This window comes from Apodemus sylvaticus, chromosome 14 (genome assembly GCF_947179515.1).
Source record: "Apodemus sylvaticus chromosome 14, mApoSyl1.1, whole genome shotgun sequence".
Classification (NCBI taxonomy): Eukaryota; Metazoa; Chordata; class Mammalia; order Rodentia; family Muridae; genus Apodemus; species Apodemus sylvaticus.
Window position 1 is genome coordinate 60,361,424 of NC_067485.1, and position 17,379 is coordinate 60,378,802.

The 17,379-nt window shown below is 42.4% G+C and overlaps 1 protein-coding gene across 1 annotated transcript in view; it reads right to left on the reverse strand.

The window, feature by feature from the left end:
• Gpr158 (G protein-coupled receptor 158) overlaps positions 1-16,679 on the reverse strand; it is a 407,492-nt gene extending 390,813 nt beyond the window's left edge. The window contains exon 1 of the mRNA XM_052156881.1: positions 15,778-16,679. Coding sequence (XP_052012841.1) covers positions 15,778-16,679 — 902 coding nt within the window. The remainder of the gene's footprint in view (positions 1-15,777) is intronic.
• Between the last annotated feature and the right edge of the window lie 700 nt (positions 16,680-17,379).

Genomic DNA, 17,379 nt, shown 5'->3' on the forward strand with positions numbered 1-17,379 from the left:
TGAGACAAAACAGCTGACTGAAAAGATTCCCAACATCCTAAACCAGCTTGGGGCAGGCAGTCTGACTAGTTTAAGGAGACTGGCTGAAGCTCTATGCAAACAGTCAGAGTCATTGTACTTGACTGGCTTCTTAGCAACACATTTATGTGATCTTAGGGCTCAGAATTGCTACATCTTTAGATGGAGAAAGCCAGCTCATATATCCCTAAGAGAATAGGAGACCTTACTGCTTGTATGTGTTCTTGTTTATAGTGATATATCTAGTTTTTCTGTGATCATCCAATTGATTTAGTGGATGTTCATTTTCTACCAGCTTACTAGGTTTGAATCAAACTAAAACTTCATATCGTTATTACTTAGAAATGAAAAATGTGAATTTTGTGTTTTTCTGGTACTTAACATTTAGAATTGATCAAGCTGGGCATGGTGACTTACAGGACTCACACTTCTTAGCACTTTGAGAGGCTGAACTAGGAAAATTACTAGGCTCAAGACTAGCCTGGGCTACAAGCATGCTGTCCTAAAAACAAGAAAAAGAAAACTAACATCCCATTTCCTTATTTATTATTCCTTATTCCCAATTCCTTAGTATTTCTCTTTGGTGGATTTTTGGACTCTTACTATTTTAAAACATAATCAATTATTGTTGATACAGATGGTAGCTACCAGTATTTTGGTATTTCAAATTACAGTTTGATGGATATTTTGTTTACATGTACCACAGGCTTGTATTTTGGGTTGATTTCTGTTTTAATACCACAATGCAAAGAAAAGAAGAAAAGAAAAGAAAAGGAAAGGAAAGAAAAGAAAAGAAAAGAAAAGACACAAAGAAAAGAGAAGAGAAAAAGAAAAAACACAAATATCATGTTTTCTCTCCTATGTAGCTTCTAGCTTCTCATTGGTCAGTACGTACAGATAGAAATGTATAAATGTGACCAATACCAGAAGACTAGAAGGGGATCCAGGAAAGGACAAGCCTGAGGCAGGAAAGACAATAGGGCATATGAGGCATTAGCATAGAAGAGGAAAGTTGAATGTTGAAAGCAAAATGGACAAGCAATGGGAGAGAGAAGCCAGAGGGTCAGTCATCAAGGAACCAATAACACAACTATCATGAAAATATCATGAGGAAATTTTAAAAACAAGTAAATGAAGATAATACAGGAAACACAGAAATGAGTCTAGAAGTCCAAATACTCAGTGATGGGAGTTCCAGGACAAGGAAACCGACGGCAGGTCACACTGCGAGTAGGGCCACTGAGTCATGCCCATGCATGAGAAAAACCATATTTGAGCACATAGAATGAATATTCTGGTCTCAAGGAAAAGATTGTAAAGGTTTTCATGAGGGAAAAGTAAATATTACGTATAAAGTACAATCTGTTAAGTTAGTGAGAGCTTTCAGTTCAGTACCATAACAATGCCTTTAAATTTGGAAGACAAAGAGACTCTGAACTTATATTTCTATATTCTGTTAATCTCGCATGCATGAAGACAATGGCAGTTTGGGGCATCAAAAGACTTAGAAATCTTGTCTTCCACTTATCCTTCCTAGGGAAAAAAAGTGTTTGGAAATATGGGGGAGAAATACATAAATAATAGACAGTTCCAGATCGAAGCCGAAAGGTCAATATTTTGAAAGGATTCCATGACAATCACTGTGAAAAAGATCTAAAACAAGACTTTCATCAATGCAAGCATGAGTTTCCTGTACCAAAAGAAGGACTCAACAGGCTAGATTCTGTTAGAAAGAGTCACATGTTTCTTTTTGTCACTTTACTGTGCAAAAGAAGGCAAATTAAGCAATACTCAGGCTTAGTGGCATAGACTGATAACCCCAGCACTTGGGCGGGTGAGACAAGAAGATCCTGGGGTCAAGATTTGCCAGGGTTGTATGGTGGGTGTTTGTGTTTCCAGAGGAGGAAGTCTTGATACAGATTCATATAAATTAAATGTAGCATAATTTTCAACGCATTGTCTCAGAAAATGATGACGCACTAGAACTCAAAATTTAGAATATTCTTTAAATGCAAGTTTCAGTTCTTAGATATATCAAAGCAAAGCATGCAATGATTTACAATAAAAATAGTAAAAAATTTTTGTATAGTCCCTTATGTACACTATCGTATCATCTGCAAATAGTGATTCCTTTATCAAGTTCTCCAGTTGATAAGCAACTTCAGCTAAGTGGCCGAATATAAAATTAACTCAAATAAATTAGTAGCCTTCCTTTATACAAATGACAAACAGGCTGAGAAAGAAATTTGGGAAACAACTCCCTTCATAATAGCTACAAATAATATAAAATATCTTCGGGTAACTCTAACCAAACAAGTGGAAGATCTATATGACAACGGCTTCAAGTCTCTCAAGAAAGAAATTGAAGAAGATCTCAGAAAATGGAGTTATCTTCCTTGTTCATGGATTGGCAGAATTAACATAGTAAAAATGGCCATCCTACCAAAGGCATTCTATAGATTCAATGCAATCCCCATCAAAATCCCAACACAGTATAAAGTATCTTAGGGTGACTCTTACCAAACATGTGAAAGATCTGTATGACAAGAACTTCAAGACTCTGAAGAAGGAAATGGAAGAAGACCTCAAAAAATGGGAAAACCTCCCATGCTCATGGATCGGCAGGATCAATATAGTTAAAATGGCCATTTTGCCAAAAGCAATATACAGATTCAATGCAATACCCATCAAAATTCCAACTCAATTCTTCACAGAGTTAGAAAGAGCAATTATCAAATTCATCTGGAATAACAAAAAACCCAGGATAGCTAAAACTATTCTCAGCAACAAAAGAAATTCTGGGGGAATCAGTATCCCTGACCTCAAGCAATACTACAGAGCAATAGCGTTAAAAACTGCATGGTATTGGTACAGTGACAGGCAGGCAGATCAATGGAACAGGATTGAAGTTCCAGAAATGAACCCACACACCTATGGCCACTTGATCCTCGACAAAGGGGCTGAAAACATCCAATGGAAAAAAAAGATAGCCTTTTCAACAAATGGTGCTGGTTCAACTGGAGGTCAGCATGCAGAAGAATTCGAATTGATCCATCCTTGTCTCCTTGTACTAAGCTCAAATCCAAATGGATCAAGGACCTCCACATAAAGCCAGATACTCTGAAGCTAATAGAAAAGAAACTGGGGAAGACCCTTGAGGACATCGGTACAGGGAGAAAGTTTCTGAACAGAACACCAATAGCATATGCTCTAAGATCAAGAATTGACAAATGGGACCTCATAAAATTACAAAGTTTCTGTAAGGCAAAGGACACCATCAAAAGGACAGATCGGCAACCAACAAATTGGGAAAAGATCTTCACCAATCCTACATCAGATAGAGGGCTAATATCCAATATATATAAAGAACTCAAGAAGTTAGACTCCAGAAAACCAAACAACCCTATTAAAAAAATGGGGTACAGAGTTAAACAAAGAATTCTCACCTGAAGAATATCGGATGGCAGAGAAACATTTTAAAAAATGCACAACTTCATTAGTCATTAGGGAAATGCAAATCAAAACAACCCTGAGATTTCACCTTACACCAGTCAGAATGGCTAAGATTAAAAATTCAGGAAACAGCAGGTGTTGGCAAGGATGTGGAGAAAGAGGAACACTCCTCCACTGCTGGTGGGGTTGCAAATTGGTACAACCACTCTGGAAATCAGTCTGGTGGTTCCTCCAAAAACTGGGCACCTCACTGCCAGAAGATCCTGCTATACCACTCCTGGGCATATTCCCAAAAGATTCCCCAGCATGTAATAAGGATACATGTTCTACTATGTTCATAGCAGCCCTATTGATAATTGCCAGAAGTTGGAAAGAACCCAGGTATCCCTCAACAGAAGAGTGGATGCAAAAAATGTGGTATACATACACAATGGAGTACTATTCAGCCATTAGAAACAATGAATTCATGAAATTCTTAGACAAATGGATGGAGCTAGAGAACATCATACTAAGTGAGGTAACCCAGACTCAAAAGATGAAACATGGTATGCACTCACTAATAAGTGGATATTAACCTAGAAAACTGGAATACCCAAAACATAATCCCCACATCAAATGAGGTACAAGAAGAAAGGAGGAGTGGCCCCTTGTTCTGGCAAGACTCAGTGAAGCAGTATAGAACAAAATCAGAACAGGGAAGTGGGAAGGGTTGGGTGGGAAAACAGGGGGAGGGAAGGGACTGATGGGACTTTCGGGGAGTGGGTGTCCAGAAAAGGGGAAATCATTTGAAATGTAAATAAATATATCAATAAAAAAAAGAAACAGCCACTTGGAAAAAAAAAGGATTAATAAATGGAATCTCATGAAACTGGAAAGCTTCTATAAGGCAAAGGACATAGTCAATAGCACAAATCATCAACCCAGAGAATGGGAAAAAATCTTCACTAACCCAACATCAGATAGAGGGCTAATATCCAAATTTTATAAAGAACTCAAGAAGCTAATCACCATAAAAAGCCAAACAACCCTATCAAAAAATTGGGGTATAGAACTAAACAGAGATTTCACAACTGAGGAATCTTGAATGGCTGAGAAGCACCTAAAAAATGTTCAAAGTCCTTAGTGATCAGAGAAATGCAAATCAAAATGACCCTGTGATTCCACCTTACACCAATCAGAATGGCTAAGATCAAAACCTCAAGTGACAGCACATGTTGGAGAGGATGTGGAGAAAGGAACACTCCTCCATTTCTGGTGGGATTGCAAACTGGTACAACTACTCTGGAATCAATCTGGAGCTTCCTCAGAAAATTGGAAATAGATCTTCCAGAAGACCTGGCTATACCATTCTTGGGGATATACCCAAAAAAATGCCCCACCAGGCCACAGGGGCACATGTTCCACTATGATCATAGCAGCCTTATTTGTGATAGCCTAGACTGGAACCTAGGTGTCCCATGACAGAAGAATGGATACAGAAAATGTGGTTCATTTACACAACGGAATACTATTCAGCTATTACAAAAGAGGACATTCGGAGTTTTGCAGGCAAATGGATGGAACTAGAAAATATTGACCTGAATGAGGTAACTAAGACCCAAAAGGACATGCATGGTATGTATTCACTAATAAGTAGATATTAGCCACAAAAAGTACAGAATACCCAAGATATGCTCCATGGAACTCAAAAAGGTTAACAAGCTGAAGTGCCCAAGTGAGGACACCTCAGTCCCACTTGGGAGGGAGAAGAAAGCAGTTGTAAGTGGGGAGGGAGGGAGGGTGGGAGAGACCTGAGAGGGAAAGTAGATGGGGCAGGGATGAAGGAGGAGAGGGGGGAGGGGAACCTGATCTGACACTAGGGGAAGGAAAAGGACTGAAGCCCCAAGGGCCAGCAGAAAGAATGGAAACAGGCAACCTCCGGAGATAGGAAGTTGGGGGACCCTCCAGAATGCACCAGAGACCTGGGAGGTAAGAAACTCACAGGACTAAAAGGGAGGGACATTAGATAAAATACCTGACAGTAGGGAGAAGGTAGGGGAGGTAGACAGAGCCTACCTTCAGCAGCAAGATAGGACTTCAAATAAGGAAGAGGGAGACTATCCCACAGCCATAACTCTGACTCATAATTGTTCCTGTCTGAAAGAATTACAGGGATGGAAATAGAGAAGACCCCGAGGAAAAGAAGGTCCACTAACAGGCTCAAAATAGGATCCAGCACAAGGGGAGATCCCAAGGCCTAACACTCACTATTACTGAGCCTATGGAGTGTTCACATAAAGGGACCTAGCATGACAGTGCTCCAGAAAACCCAACAAGCATCTGAAAGAGTCAGATGCAGATATTTCCACCCAACCAATGGACAGAAGCAGCTGACCCCTGCTGTTGAATTAGGGAAGGCTGAATGAAGCTGAGGGTGATCCTGTAGGAGGACCAGAAGTCTCAATCTGAACCCCCAGGATCTCTCAAACACTGGACCACCAAACATACATACACCATACATACAGGCAGCATACACCAGCTGAACACAGGACTGCTGGGTTTGTGTTCATCCCCAGATGACGCACCTAACCCTCAAGAGACTGGAGGCCCCAGGGAGTTTAGAAGTCAGGTGCAGTGGGGGGGAGGGGGGGTAGAGACATCCACGTGGAGACAGGGAGGGGGATGAGGTAGAGGATGTGGAACAGTCCAGTTGGAGGGTGGACAGTGGTTAGTGGGGTGGGGAGTAAAATATAGAGTGTATAAAAATAATTTTTAAAAAATGAAAAATTCCAATGAAAAAAAGCATTCTTAAAAAAATAAGTAAAAAAAAAAATGCTGCCCCATGTTCTCAGCCTTGATCATGGAAGCTCTTTTTCTGTGATAAGTAATAGTTAATGTAGACATTCACAGCTGGTTAAAGTGGAAAGCAAAGTGGCTGTTCAGTACACAGCCCTAAGTAGGACTTCTGTGCCCTTTCCCTGAGGTCAGGAAGCATGGTGGAATTGAGGGCAGAAAGACCATAAGAGCTGAAGGAGAGGGAAGAGTCTTGCAAAATGCTATCCTCCAGATATGACATGGCCATCACAGTCATGAAAACACAGCAGCCTTGGTTGGTTAGTTGGTTATCTGCATAAGACCTGTACACACAAAAAAAAAGACATAAAAGTAGGGCAAATACCCTTGGGAAGAAGATGGGAGAGTCAATAGGAAAAGGAGAAGGAGAAGATGTAATGGGTACAAATACAATCATAATACATTGTGTGTGTGTTTGTGTGTGTGTGTGTGTGTGTGTAGTATGTATGCATGTATGTATAAAATTGTCAATATTTAAATTGGGAAAATATTTATAAAAGAATGATGTTAATTATATATAAGAATACTAGAATAAACAAGACTAGGGGGCAAAGGAAGAAAAGTGAGCAGCAGAGAATTATAAATGCAAACTTCAAAGTAACCACTTGAAAATACTTTAAATATATAGTTAATAAGACAATGGAGAGGGTAAAGGGGAAGTACAAAGAAGTTAACCCAGTTGGTCACAATAGAAAAACTAATAATGGTGGTGGTGGTGGTGGTGGTGGTGGTGGTGGTGGTGGTGGTGATGGTGGTGGTGTGGTGGTGGTGGTGGTGGTGGTGGTGGTGGTGGTGGTGGTGGTGGTGGTGATTTGTTTGTTTTGTTTTGTTTTCTGAGAAAGGCTGTTAAAGGCTCATCTTTAGAGACCCAACTTTCACCCTACCCAAATGTGCTTTGACGTCATGTATAACTATGTGTTCATTCTGCTCACATACTGTATACTCAAGATGTTCAGATTTAACTGACTTCAAAGCAAAACATTGTAATCAATCTCACTGTGCTGCAGACTTCCAGTGTAATTCCTGGCTACAAGCTCGGCTGGATACACAGCTTTGATTTAGCCATGTTTCCTATTTTTTCCTTTTCAGAACCATTCATGACTCTGACACAAAACAACTTAAGAGGACAGGGGTGGTGATCAAATCGAAGACCATTCTCTGGAAGAAGCAAAACGTTGAGAGCAACACCCTTAATCCCAAGCCTCGTTGGAAGCAGTATACAGCTGTAGAATTATAAGAGCTATTGTGGCTTTGTACACTGTTCAGAGCGAATACCATCAAAAAATAATTTTCTCAGGAGACTCCTATGAAAGACTGGTTAGAACAGAGGGTCCTTGTTTCTTGTTACCATATTTCCTATGCTGTTCATATATAAAGAGTATGGTCTTTGTTTAGGACTACGTCTTAGATTGGACTCTTAGATTAGGACAGAAGATATAGAAACTCTTCTGGAGAAGTCAGACCTGCTCTCCGGCGAATGACACTAAGAGCTAGTGCTCCTTAACGCAGCATCGTCATCTCCTGCCATCCTTCGCGTCTCAGTCAAGCTCATTCCTTCAACAAGACTTTCCCTTGCCCTTTCCTCGGGGATCCAAATCTTCTGGGCAGATATTCTTTTTTTTTATTCAATATATTTTTATTTACATTTCAAATGATTTCCCCTTTTCAGGCCCCCCACTCACCTAAAGTCCCATAAGCCCCCTTCCCTCACCCTGTTCTCCCACCCACCCCTTCCCACTTCCCCGTTCTGGTTTTGCCCTATACTGCCACACTGAGTCTTTCCAGAACAAGGGGCCACTCCTCCTTTCTTCTTGTACCTCATTTGATGTGTGGATTATGTTTTGGGTATTCCAGTTTTCCAGGCTAATATCCACTTATTACTGAGTGCATACCATGACTGATCTTTTGAGACTGGGTTACCTCACTTAGTATGATGTTCTCCAGCTCCATCCATTTGTCTAAGAATTTCATGAATTCAGTGTTTCTAATGGCTGAATAGTACTCCATTGTGTATATATACCACATTTTTTGCATCCATTCTTCCGTTCAGGGATACCTGTGTTCTTTCCAACTTCTGGCAATTATAAATAGGGCTGCTATGAACATAGTGGAGCATGTATACTTATTACATGCTGGGGAATCCTCTGGGTATATGCCCAGGAGTGGTATAGCAGGATCTTCCAGAAGTGACGTGCTGGGCAGACATTCTCAATCCCATTCACTTACTCACTTCCTTTGGGTCAGGGAGCCAGTGGAACAATGTATAATATACCCAACTCTATGGAAGGGGACTGTTTTCCTGTGTCACTTGTTTCCATCAAGAGTTTTCATTTTAATTTTGTTAATTTGCTAACTATGTACCCCCATCCTCAAAAGATAAAAGTCAGTGATATCAGGATTTGTTTAACCATCATATATTTTCTATAGCTCCAAAAAGTGCACATATTAACTAAAATATTATTTTTAAAAAGAATAGTAATACAAACAGAAATTCTTAGATATGGATGATAGATCATAATTAGATAGATAAGTAGATATATATATATAGATAGATAGATGATAGATAGATAATGATAGATGATTATGCATTCTTAATCACAATAAGGATATCCTACCTCCTACACCTTTTACATAAGGGAACTGAAACACAAAGGAGATTGTATAACCTGCCCAATGTCACACAGAAGTGAACTGAAAACTCTTGAATTCAAACCTAGACTTATAATGTTCAACCTTTCCTCCTAAACACTATTCCATGCTGTGCCTCTGAAATATGCAAAGTTTCTGTAGGAGGCAGAGGCACAAAGCATCCTCATACTTCTAGAACATAGGCCGTCTGAGCAGTTCCCTTAGGAGGCAGACGATTACAGGAGTATATATATTACAGTGCTGGAGGTCAACATTAGTCCTTGAACATATGAGGCAACAGCTCTACCCCTGAGCAGCAGCTCCAGCCCAGAATATTTTCTAACTATTTTAAGATATTAATGTTTCTTCTATGAGATAAGCTCTGTGTTAGCCTAATAATAGTTCTAACTTCTTGAAATGAAGTTCTGAAATGAAAACACAATCAACTTATCTTTATAATAATGAAATCTCCAGGAACTCTATTCCTCGACTACCTTCTAGGGAAGAATAGCTCAGTTTCAGCTAAATTTGAAGTTTCTCAGTCAAACAATATCCCAGTGTGGCCTGTGATGATCCTTGTGGCGTGGCCTCTACTGATCATTTTACATTTGCTTACTCCTCTCCCGTTGTTTCATCTCCCTAACCTTCTCTCCTCCCTTCCCCTCTATGTCCCAGTCCTCTGTTCTCCCAAACACTAATATAAACATGCATACTACCTGTTCAAAGTACATCTTTTAATGGTAAATGCTGAACAGAATGAAATAAAACATTAGTAGAAAGCAATGCTTAACAACTGAATCTGCATGGAATCCTTGAGATAGTCTGAGCCCTGTGATTACATAAGTGTACATTGATGCTTAATTGATCATCACATTTCCCAGCTTCAGTTCATGTTCTTCTATAATTGCATATTCAAATTGAGTAAGTAGAAATGTAGTCTAGGGAAACCTACCTATCTCTGTATGCACATATATAGCCATTCACAAATACATGCATGCACACCTGTGTTTATATGTCTACACATATAATAAGACTCCTTGACTCGCTTAAAAAATCATAACCTTAGGATGCCATATGTCATCTACGTCAGTGGCTTCCAATCAGACAGTTGGTCAACCTAGGGTGTCTGCTCCACAGTCTACTGGGTAGAGACAAGAAATGCTGCTAAAAACTTAAAAGTTAAGAAAGCAAATCCCATAGAATGGAGTTATCTGTCCCAAAGCTTTAATGGTCCGGGGACTAAGAAACTCTGATCTATATAATAGGCTGAGGCATCAAGTATTTTCTGGAAAGCTAAACTCTTCATTATATTCCAGACAATTAAAAAACAAAAATAAAGGGAAAATATTCTTTAGTACAGAATACTGTTCAATTATCAATTGCCAGACTCATTACATGTGGTGCAAGAAATGTTTATTTCCATTTAAAAATAAAGCACTTCAGAAATATGAAATATGCCTGATTTTTCCCCCTGAGTCTTTTTGGTAGACATTTGTTCTCTTCAGTGTTTAGGGTATTTTCCTATAATGTAGATAAAATACTTGGCCAGATGGCATGGGAAAGATTTTTATCAGACTTTCCTAACCTATTCTGAAAGCTTCTGTAGTTTCTAGCCCCACATGCTATGTATTTCATATAGGTGAGGAGGCATTTCATGGAATAGCAATCCACCTAAATGTTTCTATAGATCAAGGGTTTTCCTATAGGAATAAACTCTAGTTAAATGAACAAGTGCTCCATTGAAGTAGACATTGCATGTGGAAAAGAATTGTTACTAAAAGCTAAAAGTCCAATAAGACTAAAGGGCCAACAAAGCAAGCCTCACCACTACATGTGCCATTATCTCACTGAAGAAATGCTGAATAGCTATTGGCTTCACACTCTTTGAAACATAGCCCCAATAACAGTGAGCTTCCTACTTATATATATAACAACTCTGAAGCTGCCAGCCAGCAGTCCCAGCATTACAATGTGCTATATTCAGCTCAGATATCCCTTCACAGACCAGACAGAAATAAAGAAAGAAAACAGATTGGACCCTGATGCTGCTGACCAACTAAGCACAAAATGACATCCCTCTAGGCATGCTGGGACATTAAAATATAACCAAAAAAAAGTCATTGAAGACTGGAAAGGGGAGCCTTTAAACCTAGGCACCATCTAACCTGCAGAACTGTTATGAAGTTAAAACTAACACTTGGCTCATGCAGAAGTTAAGGCTGTACAATCACTGGGGGGGGGGGGGTAGCTACTTCCCTCTCTAGAAAGTAAAGAATTATAAAAGCATCCACTTTTATAATTTATTTTGCAGTTTGTCTCACTTCTATATCCAATCACATTTTCTAGAATGTGGCAAGATTCTCTGGGACCACAGGAAATGCTTCCTCTAGATAATTAATAGACAACTATAATGGCAAATTGAAAATAGGGCTTGTGGATAGATAGCCCCAAGTTGTAAAAACATTGTAATCTTCGGAAACTCTATGTGGGATATGCTGAGGCTTTGGGGTTAGAAATCTGTGAAACAACTCAATCCCATGTTTTGATATATTTCAGGGCTTCTTCTCTTGAAATATATCAAACTCAAATCACCCTTGGTCTTATTTTGAAGTGGAACTTTAAACTTTTAACTTTTCCATTAGTTTTCAGTCCTAGCATTGTACACATTGATTGGATGTTTCCATGCATGGATGGCACGACGATATCACTTCTCTAGTTTCCAAAGCCACGTGTTCACTGTTTGGATAAGCCACTTATGAACCACTATCCCAGGGGTGTGGAGGCATGTGAAGATCATCAAGCCAGTTTTACACTTTAGTGATGCATAAACTCGTTTCCAGACATGTCATGCAGCCCAGCTTAAGACAAAGTACTAACTCTAGTACAACTGTCTTCACATTACATAACATATTTGATTATATTAGTGGCCAATGAGAATAAATTTCTATCACTTATGAAAAATATATTAACTCCAGCAAATACAGTCTTCCAACCAAACAATAAAAAAAAAAAATGAGAAATCAACAACAGGAGATGAAGAGCTTGAAAGAGTTGTGTTAACTCAGAGACTGAACAAGCATCCTGGGTGAATGATAGAAATTTGATTTGAGCTCTAATGACCAGCTCACAGCTTGAATATGTTACTCAACTTTCCTGACATTGTAAGTACTAAAGAATTCTAAGAAGTAAATGCAGTGGTTCAGAAATAGCATCCAACCTACAATATAAGTGCTCAACTAGTAATGACCCAGATATGGGATTCTGAACTACCACGGAAGAGCTGAACTGCTTCTGGAAATGTCTTTAGTTCTTGGTGTCTTGATTTCCTCAACTTGAAAATGAGACAAAACTAAATTAGTCCTGAATTCCTTTCATCGGGGAAAGGGAGAATTCACTGGACAGGGGTCTATCTCAGTGGTAAGCACTTGACTTAGTCCCTGAAAGTCTTGGGATTTAACATTCAGTACAAAGTAACAACCAATATATACATAAATATATATAAGTAAAATTGAGCTATATAGTGTTTATATATATTTATTTTTATATATCAACAATCAATATCTTGTTCCAGTCCTAAGTACTGGACAGTTCTAGGCACCACCAGAAAGATGTTTACACATTTAGCAAAAGGAGTTCCCATTCTACTCCAATTCTAACCCATGGAGCTGCAGAAACATGCCATAGATATACTAACGCTTCTCTCTAAACTGTAAAAGGAAGTCTGTGGCCCTGTTCTGTTGTTGCTACAAACAATATGTATGACTTTTGGATAAACGATGTCTGTCTAGTTCTGTCTCCTTGGGAAACAACATCTGGTCCCTTTAATGGTTCTTGTAGTTCCCACAGTGAACAGCTCTTTACATCTTCAATTCAGGTTTGAAGGGTGGAGACACCCGCAGGGCAGGCAGTGCTCACAGGGGCATAGATTTTACTCTTCGTAGATCTTCTGAGACAGACCAAGTTCTGTGGGCAGCCAGCTTGGCACACAACTAGCTTTGTACCTTAGCTGACAGCAGTGGTGAATACAGAAGCATTTAAAGAAACAACCTTCTAGTAAGCATAGTCAAGGAATACATCCTTCTCACAAGCATGGACCCTTTTGCATCTTCAGCTTTTCACCTTTCCTGACTGAAAGTACTAGGTACATTGAAACAACATACATTTTCAGATCAAGGGAAAATATTCTAGGGGCTGGTAGTGTGGGTCATCAATAATAGAACCCTTGGCTAACATGTGCTGGGCCAAGGTTACATCTCCAACATGTAAGAGAAAGAGGAAATAGTTGAAAAAACAGGGCAGAGTCAGAGAGAAATAAAAAGATGGACAGAGAGAGGAAGACAGACAGAGGAGTGAGGCAGGAGGAAAGAGAGAGAAAGAAACAGTTCTAAATCCAAATGATATTCCCCCTGTCCCACATCTGGCCCTCAGAAATAATCTCATTCATATGAAATAGCTTCCCAGTTTACTAAGTCAACTTTATGATACAGAATACTAGTTAAAAGCATAAAGTAAGCTTGCATCTAGACTCCTTTATTTAACAACTGTGAGATCAGTCATGAAATTTAACCCCTCTATGTTTCAGATTCCCTTATAGAAAAATATAGACAACATTAACACAGAACTCAGACAACTGTTGGGAAAAGTTGGCAAGATAGTCATACCAAGAGTTAACGCGGAGCTTAACATCAAGTATATAGCACATAGGCTAACATCAAGCAAAAGGTGAGAGGGAGGCAGTCGGGGAAGATGAGGAACAGGGAGAAGAGGGAGGGAGAGAAGGAGAGAGAGAGGGCGTGGAGAAAGGGGAAAGAAAGAAAGAAAGAAAGAAAGAAAGAAAGAAAGAAAGAAAGAAAGAAAGAAAGAAAGAAAGAAAGAAAGAAAGAAAGAAAGAAAGAAAGAAAGAAAGAAAGAAAGAAAGGGGGGAAAGAAGGGAGAGTGGTCGATCCTGAGACTCTGAAAGGGATCATCTGAAGGCTCTAAGTTCATTGGCTCTAAGTGGCATCTGCTGAGCCCTCTTCTGAAAAATCTTTGCTGTGGCAAAGATTCAAAGCTGAACTGAGAGCTTACTAATAGGATCCTGCAAGAACCAGGAGGAAATGAGATTGTCCTGAAAGTAGGAAAGTTGCTGCAGTTTAAGATAGGGTCTGTAAAGAACCCTAATGCACATGGTGGGGGGGGTCGTGTAGAAACAAAGAAGAAAGGGGTCTTCATCTGTCCCTTTCCAAGCTTGCAGGCATGAAAGGCTACAGGGTTTCATGGCTGTATAATTCTTGAGAGACAAACTACTTCAGTCCTCTCAGTTGACAGATAAGTACACAGGGCCCAACGAGGTTAAGCAACTCATCTGAAGCAGTTCTACAGTAAAAGGACAACGCTTCTGACTTTCCTTTCCAGGATTTCCCACCCATTGCTTGCCCTGGTGTGTTTCAGGATATTGGTATCCTGTCTCTGGAATGCTAACGTTAAAGTAAAGAAATTAGCGTGTGTGTGTGTGTGTGTGTGTGTGTGTGTGTGTGTGTGTGTGTGTGTGTGTGTGTGTGGTGTGAGTGAGAGGGGGGGAATGGAGATGGAAGGAGGGAGACAGAGAAAAAGACAGAGAGAGGGGTGGTGTGGGGATGGAGAGGGAAGGAGGGAGACAGAGAGAGAGAAAGAGAAAGACAAAGACAGAGACAGAGAGAGAGTGGAAGGGAGGGAGAGAGAGACAGAGAGAGAGGAGGGAGGGAGAGAGGGAGGGAGGGAGGGAGAGAGGGAGGGAGGGAGGGAGTTCTCTCACTTCTTCCAAGTTCCAAAAGGGTTAAACAATTTTTAAAAAATCAATTCCAGCCCTCAACCAGGACTTTGAGAGTTTCCCATCAGGGGACCCCGGGTAAACTCCATCAACCCATCAACCTCAGTTCTCTCCAAAACCCTGTCTGCAGTTTCCCCTCCCTCCCTTCTGTTCCTTCCTTGTATCCATTCCTAAAAGGCTAGAGCTGAGGGGCAACAGTTCTAATCTGAGAGTGTGAGCTTTCCTCTGACGCCACAGGGAGAGCTACTGAAGCTTCTGCCCAGTTTTCTGTTTGGGTAAGACTGATTCCTCCCTCCCCAACTCTGAAGGAGAGCCTTCAGATGTGCCTAACAGAGAACAGGAGGAAAAAGACTCCGGGAAGGAAAGCCGGTGCCTAGAAGAAGAGGGAAGCCAGTAGGAGTACTCTGACCAATCTGCCAAGTCTAGCTAGATCCTGGAGATGGCTCTGCTGCCGAGTGACTCAGTGCTGAGTGGCCAGAACTACCCAGGGGACGGCACAGGTTTAATTACACGCTCTGGTAGCTGACTAACAGCGGGTTTGAGCTCCAGACTACACTCACAGGAAGTGGGCAGAGGCTACCCCAAAGTGGCAAATTCAAGGAATTCTCACTCCTTGTGGTTCTCTCTCTCTCTCTCTCTCTTTCTCTCTCTCTCTCTCTCTCTCTCTCTCTCACACACACACACACACACACACACACACACACACCTGGTGTTTTTGACTCTGCCTGACCGGCCCAAAGTTAGGGGACACTACAGTTAACCTTCTCTCCTTGTGGAAGCATTGGGGCCAATTGTTACATCCCTCGATCTCCACCCACCCACCGACCACCGCAGCTGCCCACCAGGGAAAGTCTTCCCATGAGTGCCTAAAGCGGACAGACCCGGTCGCTTCTCACCCCCTCCCTACATGAGCTTGCCTCCACATCCCTTAGTCTGAAGTTCTGTTCCAGGGCTGAAGACTTAAAGTCTCACTGGCAGACGAGTGTGCTTTCCCCAGAGTGCCCATTTACAAAACCAAAGGATGCCTCTGCTTGTGCCCTTTCCAACCCTCTCCCTACCTGAATTCCGGAACCAGGTTAGGTTGAAGCCCGTAGAAGGCAGCAGAGAGCGTGACCAACCACCCGGGCTTGTAACTCCCATTCTCGCACTCCAGATAAGGTGGAGACCACTTGACGTGGCTCCTGTCCCCTCCAAGCCCATCCCTGCGCCGCCAGCTGTGGCCCAGGCCCCGTGGCCCGTGATTGGAACCGCGGCGGTGCAAGTGGGGCCTCCACTTTCGCCGAAGCCCGTGGAACCACTCGGTCTCTAGAGTGGCGTTGGCCAGGTGGTGAGCGGAGGAGGACAGGTCCTGCAGCAGGATGTGACTCTCCTCGCGGGTGGCCTGGAGGAAGACCTGCGGGGCGGGCGTGGACAGCGACTCGGTGCTGAAGGTGATAGCCGCCCGGGAGATGCTGGGCTCACCCTCTAGGAGACTTCGCACCAGAGCCTGGTACCACTGCAGGTCATCCTGCACGGTCTGCTCCCGAGACTTATTGCTCTGCAACATCATGTTGAGGAAGTTGGTGGCGTGTGTCAGAGTGTCCAGCGCCCCGTGCAAGGAAGGATGGGAGCTGGCTAGGGACGGTGACTTCCCCGGCAGGCCCGCCAATTCGTAGCGGCCTGAGCAGTTGGCTCTCTTCAGCTGGTGGAAGTCCCCAGTGTAGAGGTAAGAGGCCACGTCCATGGGCACCTCCTCGGATAGTTTTTGTGCCAAGATGGTGCCGTCGGTGGAGCGGCTCCAGGGAATAGAGGGGTCCGGGACAGAGGCTCGCGGCAGTTGCTGACCTTGTTGCTTCCCCTTCGGGGTCCTCTCTCGAGTGGAATCCGGCCGTCCCAGAGGGTCGAGGCTGGCACCAACCTCTCCCAGTCCCAGATGAGCGAGCAGGAGGCAGAAGAGTAAAGAGTAAGCCATGGCTCCCATCTGTCTAGCACAGATGGAGGAGTCACTTTGTAAATTTTGGTCCTCAATTTATCACCAGTAAGACTTTTGGGGAGAGGCTTCCTTCTTCTCCAGGTGGCGCCCGGTCCAGATGGACTTTAAAATAAGAATGTTTTGAAATTGGCCCAGCTGGCTCAGCTGCCGACACAGACCAAATCACCTGTGGCAATGCTGGCTGCGCCCCGCTCTACAATGGGTCGGCTCGGGATTACGCACCTCGCAGCCTTGAGCCAAACAGGTTACATCCCCGGCAGCTATAGTTAGCCCGCTTACGTCTTTCTGCTCAGCCGCTTCCACCGCCGCTCTCATTGAGGTGTGTTCAAGAGCTGCTGCTGCTGCTGCTGCTGCTGCTGCTGATGCTGCCACCGCGGCCGCCAAAGACGCTGCTCCATCATCTCACCCTTGGCAGGTCGTTCCCGCCTCCCGGCTCTGGCCCCTCCTCGACCCCTTCGCGCACACAGATCCACGCCGGAGCTCAGTGGCGAGTCCCAAGGAACCAAGGTTTTCTTTGAAGACGTTCGTGTCTCTGGAGTCCAGACAGCCAGGCAGCTGGTTAACTGGAGCCTTTAGGTTTGGCCACAAACCACAACGCTGCCTCTCCCTGCTCTCAGATGAAACCAGTTTAAAGAGACAGCTTGGCCGCAACCAAACCCTTGTAGGGCGGCTTCAAGTCGTCTTGTGC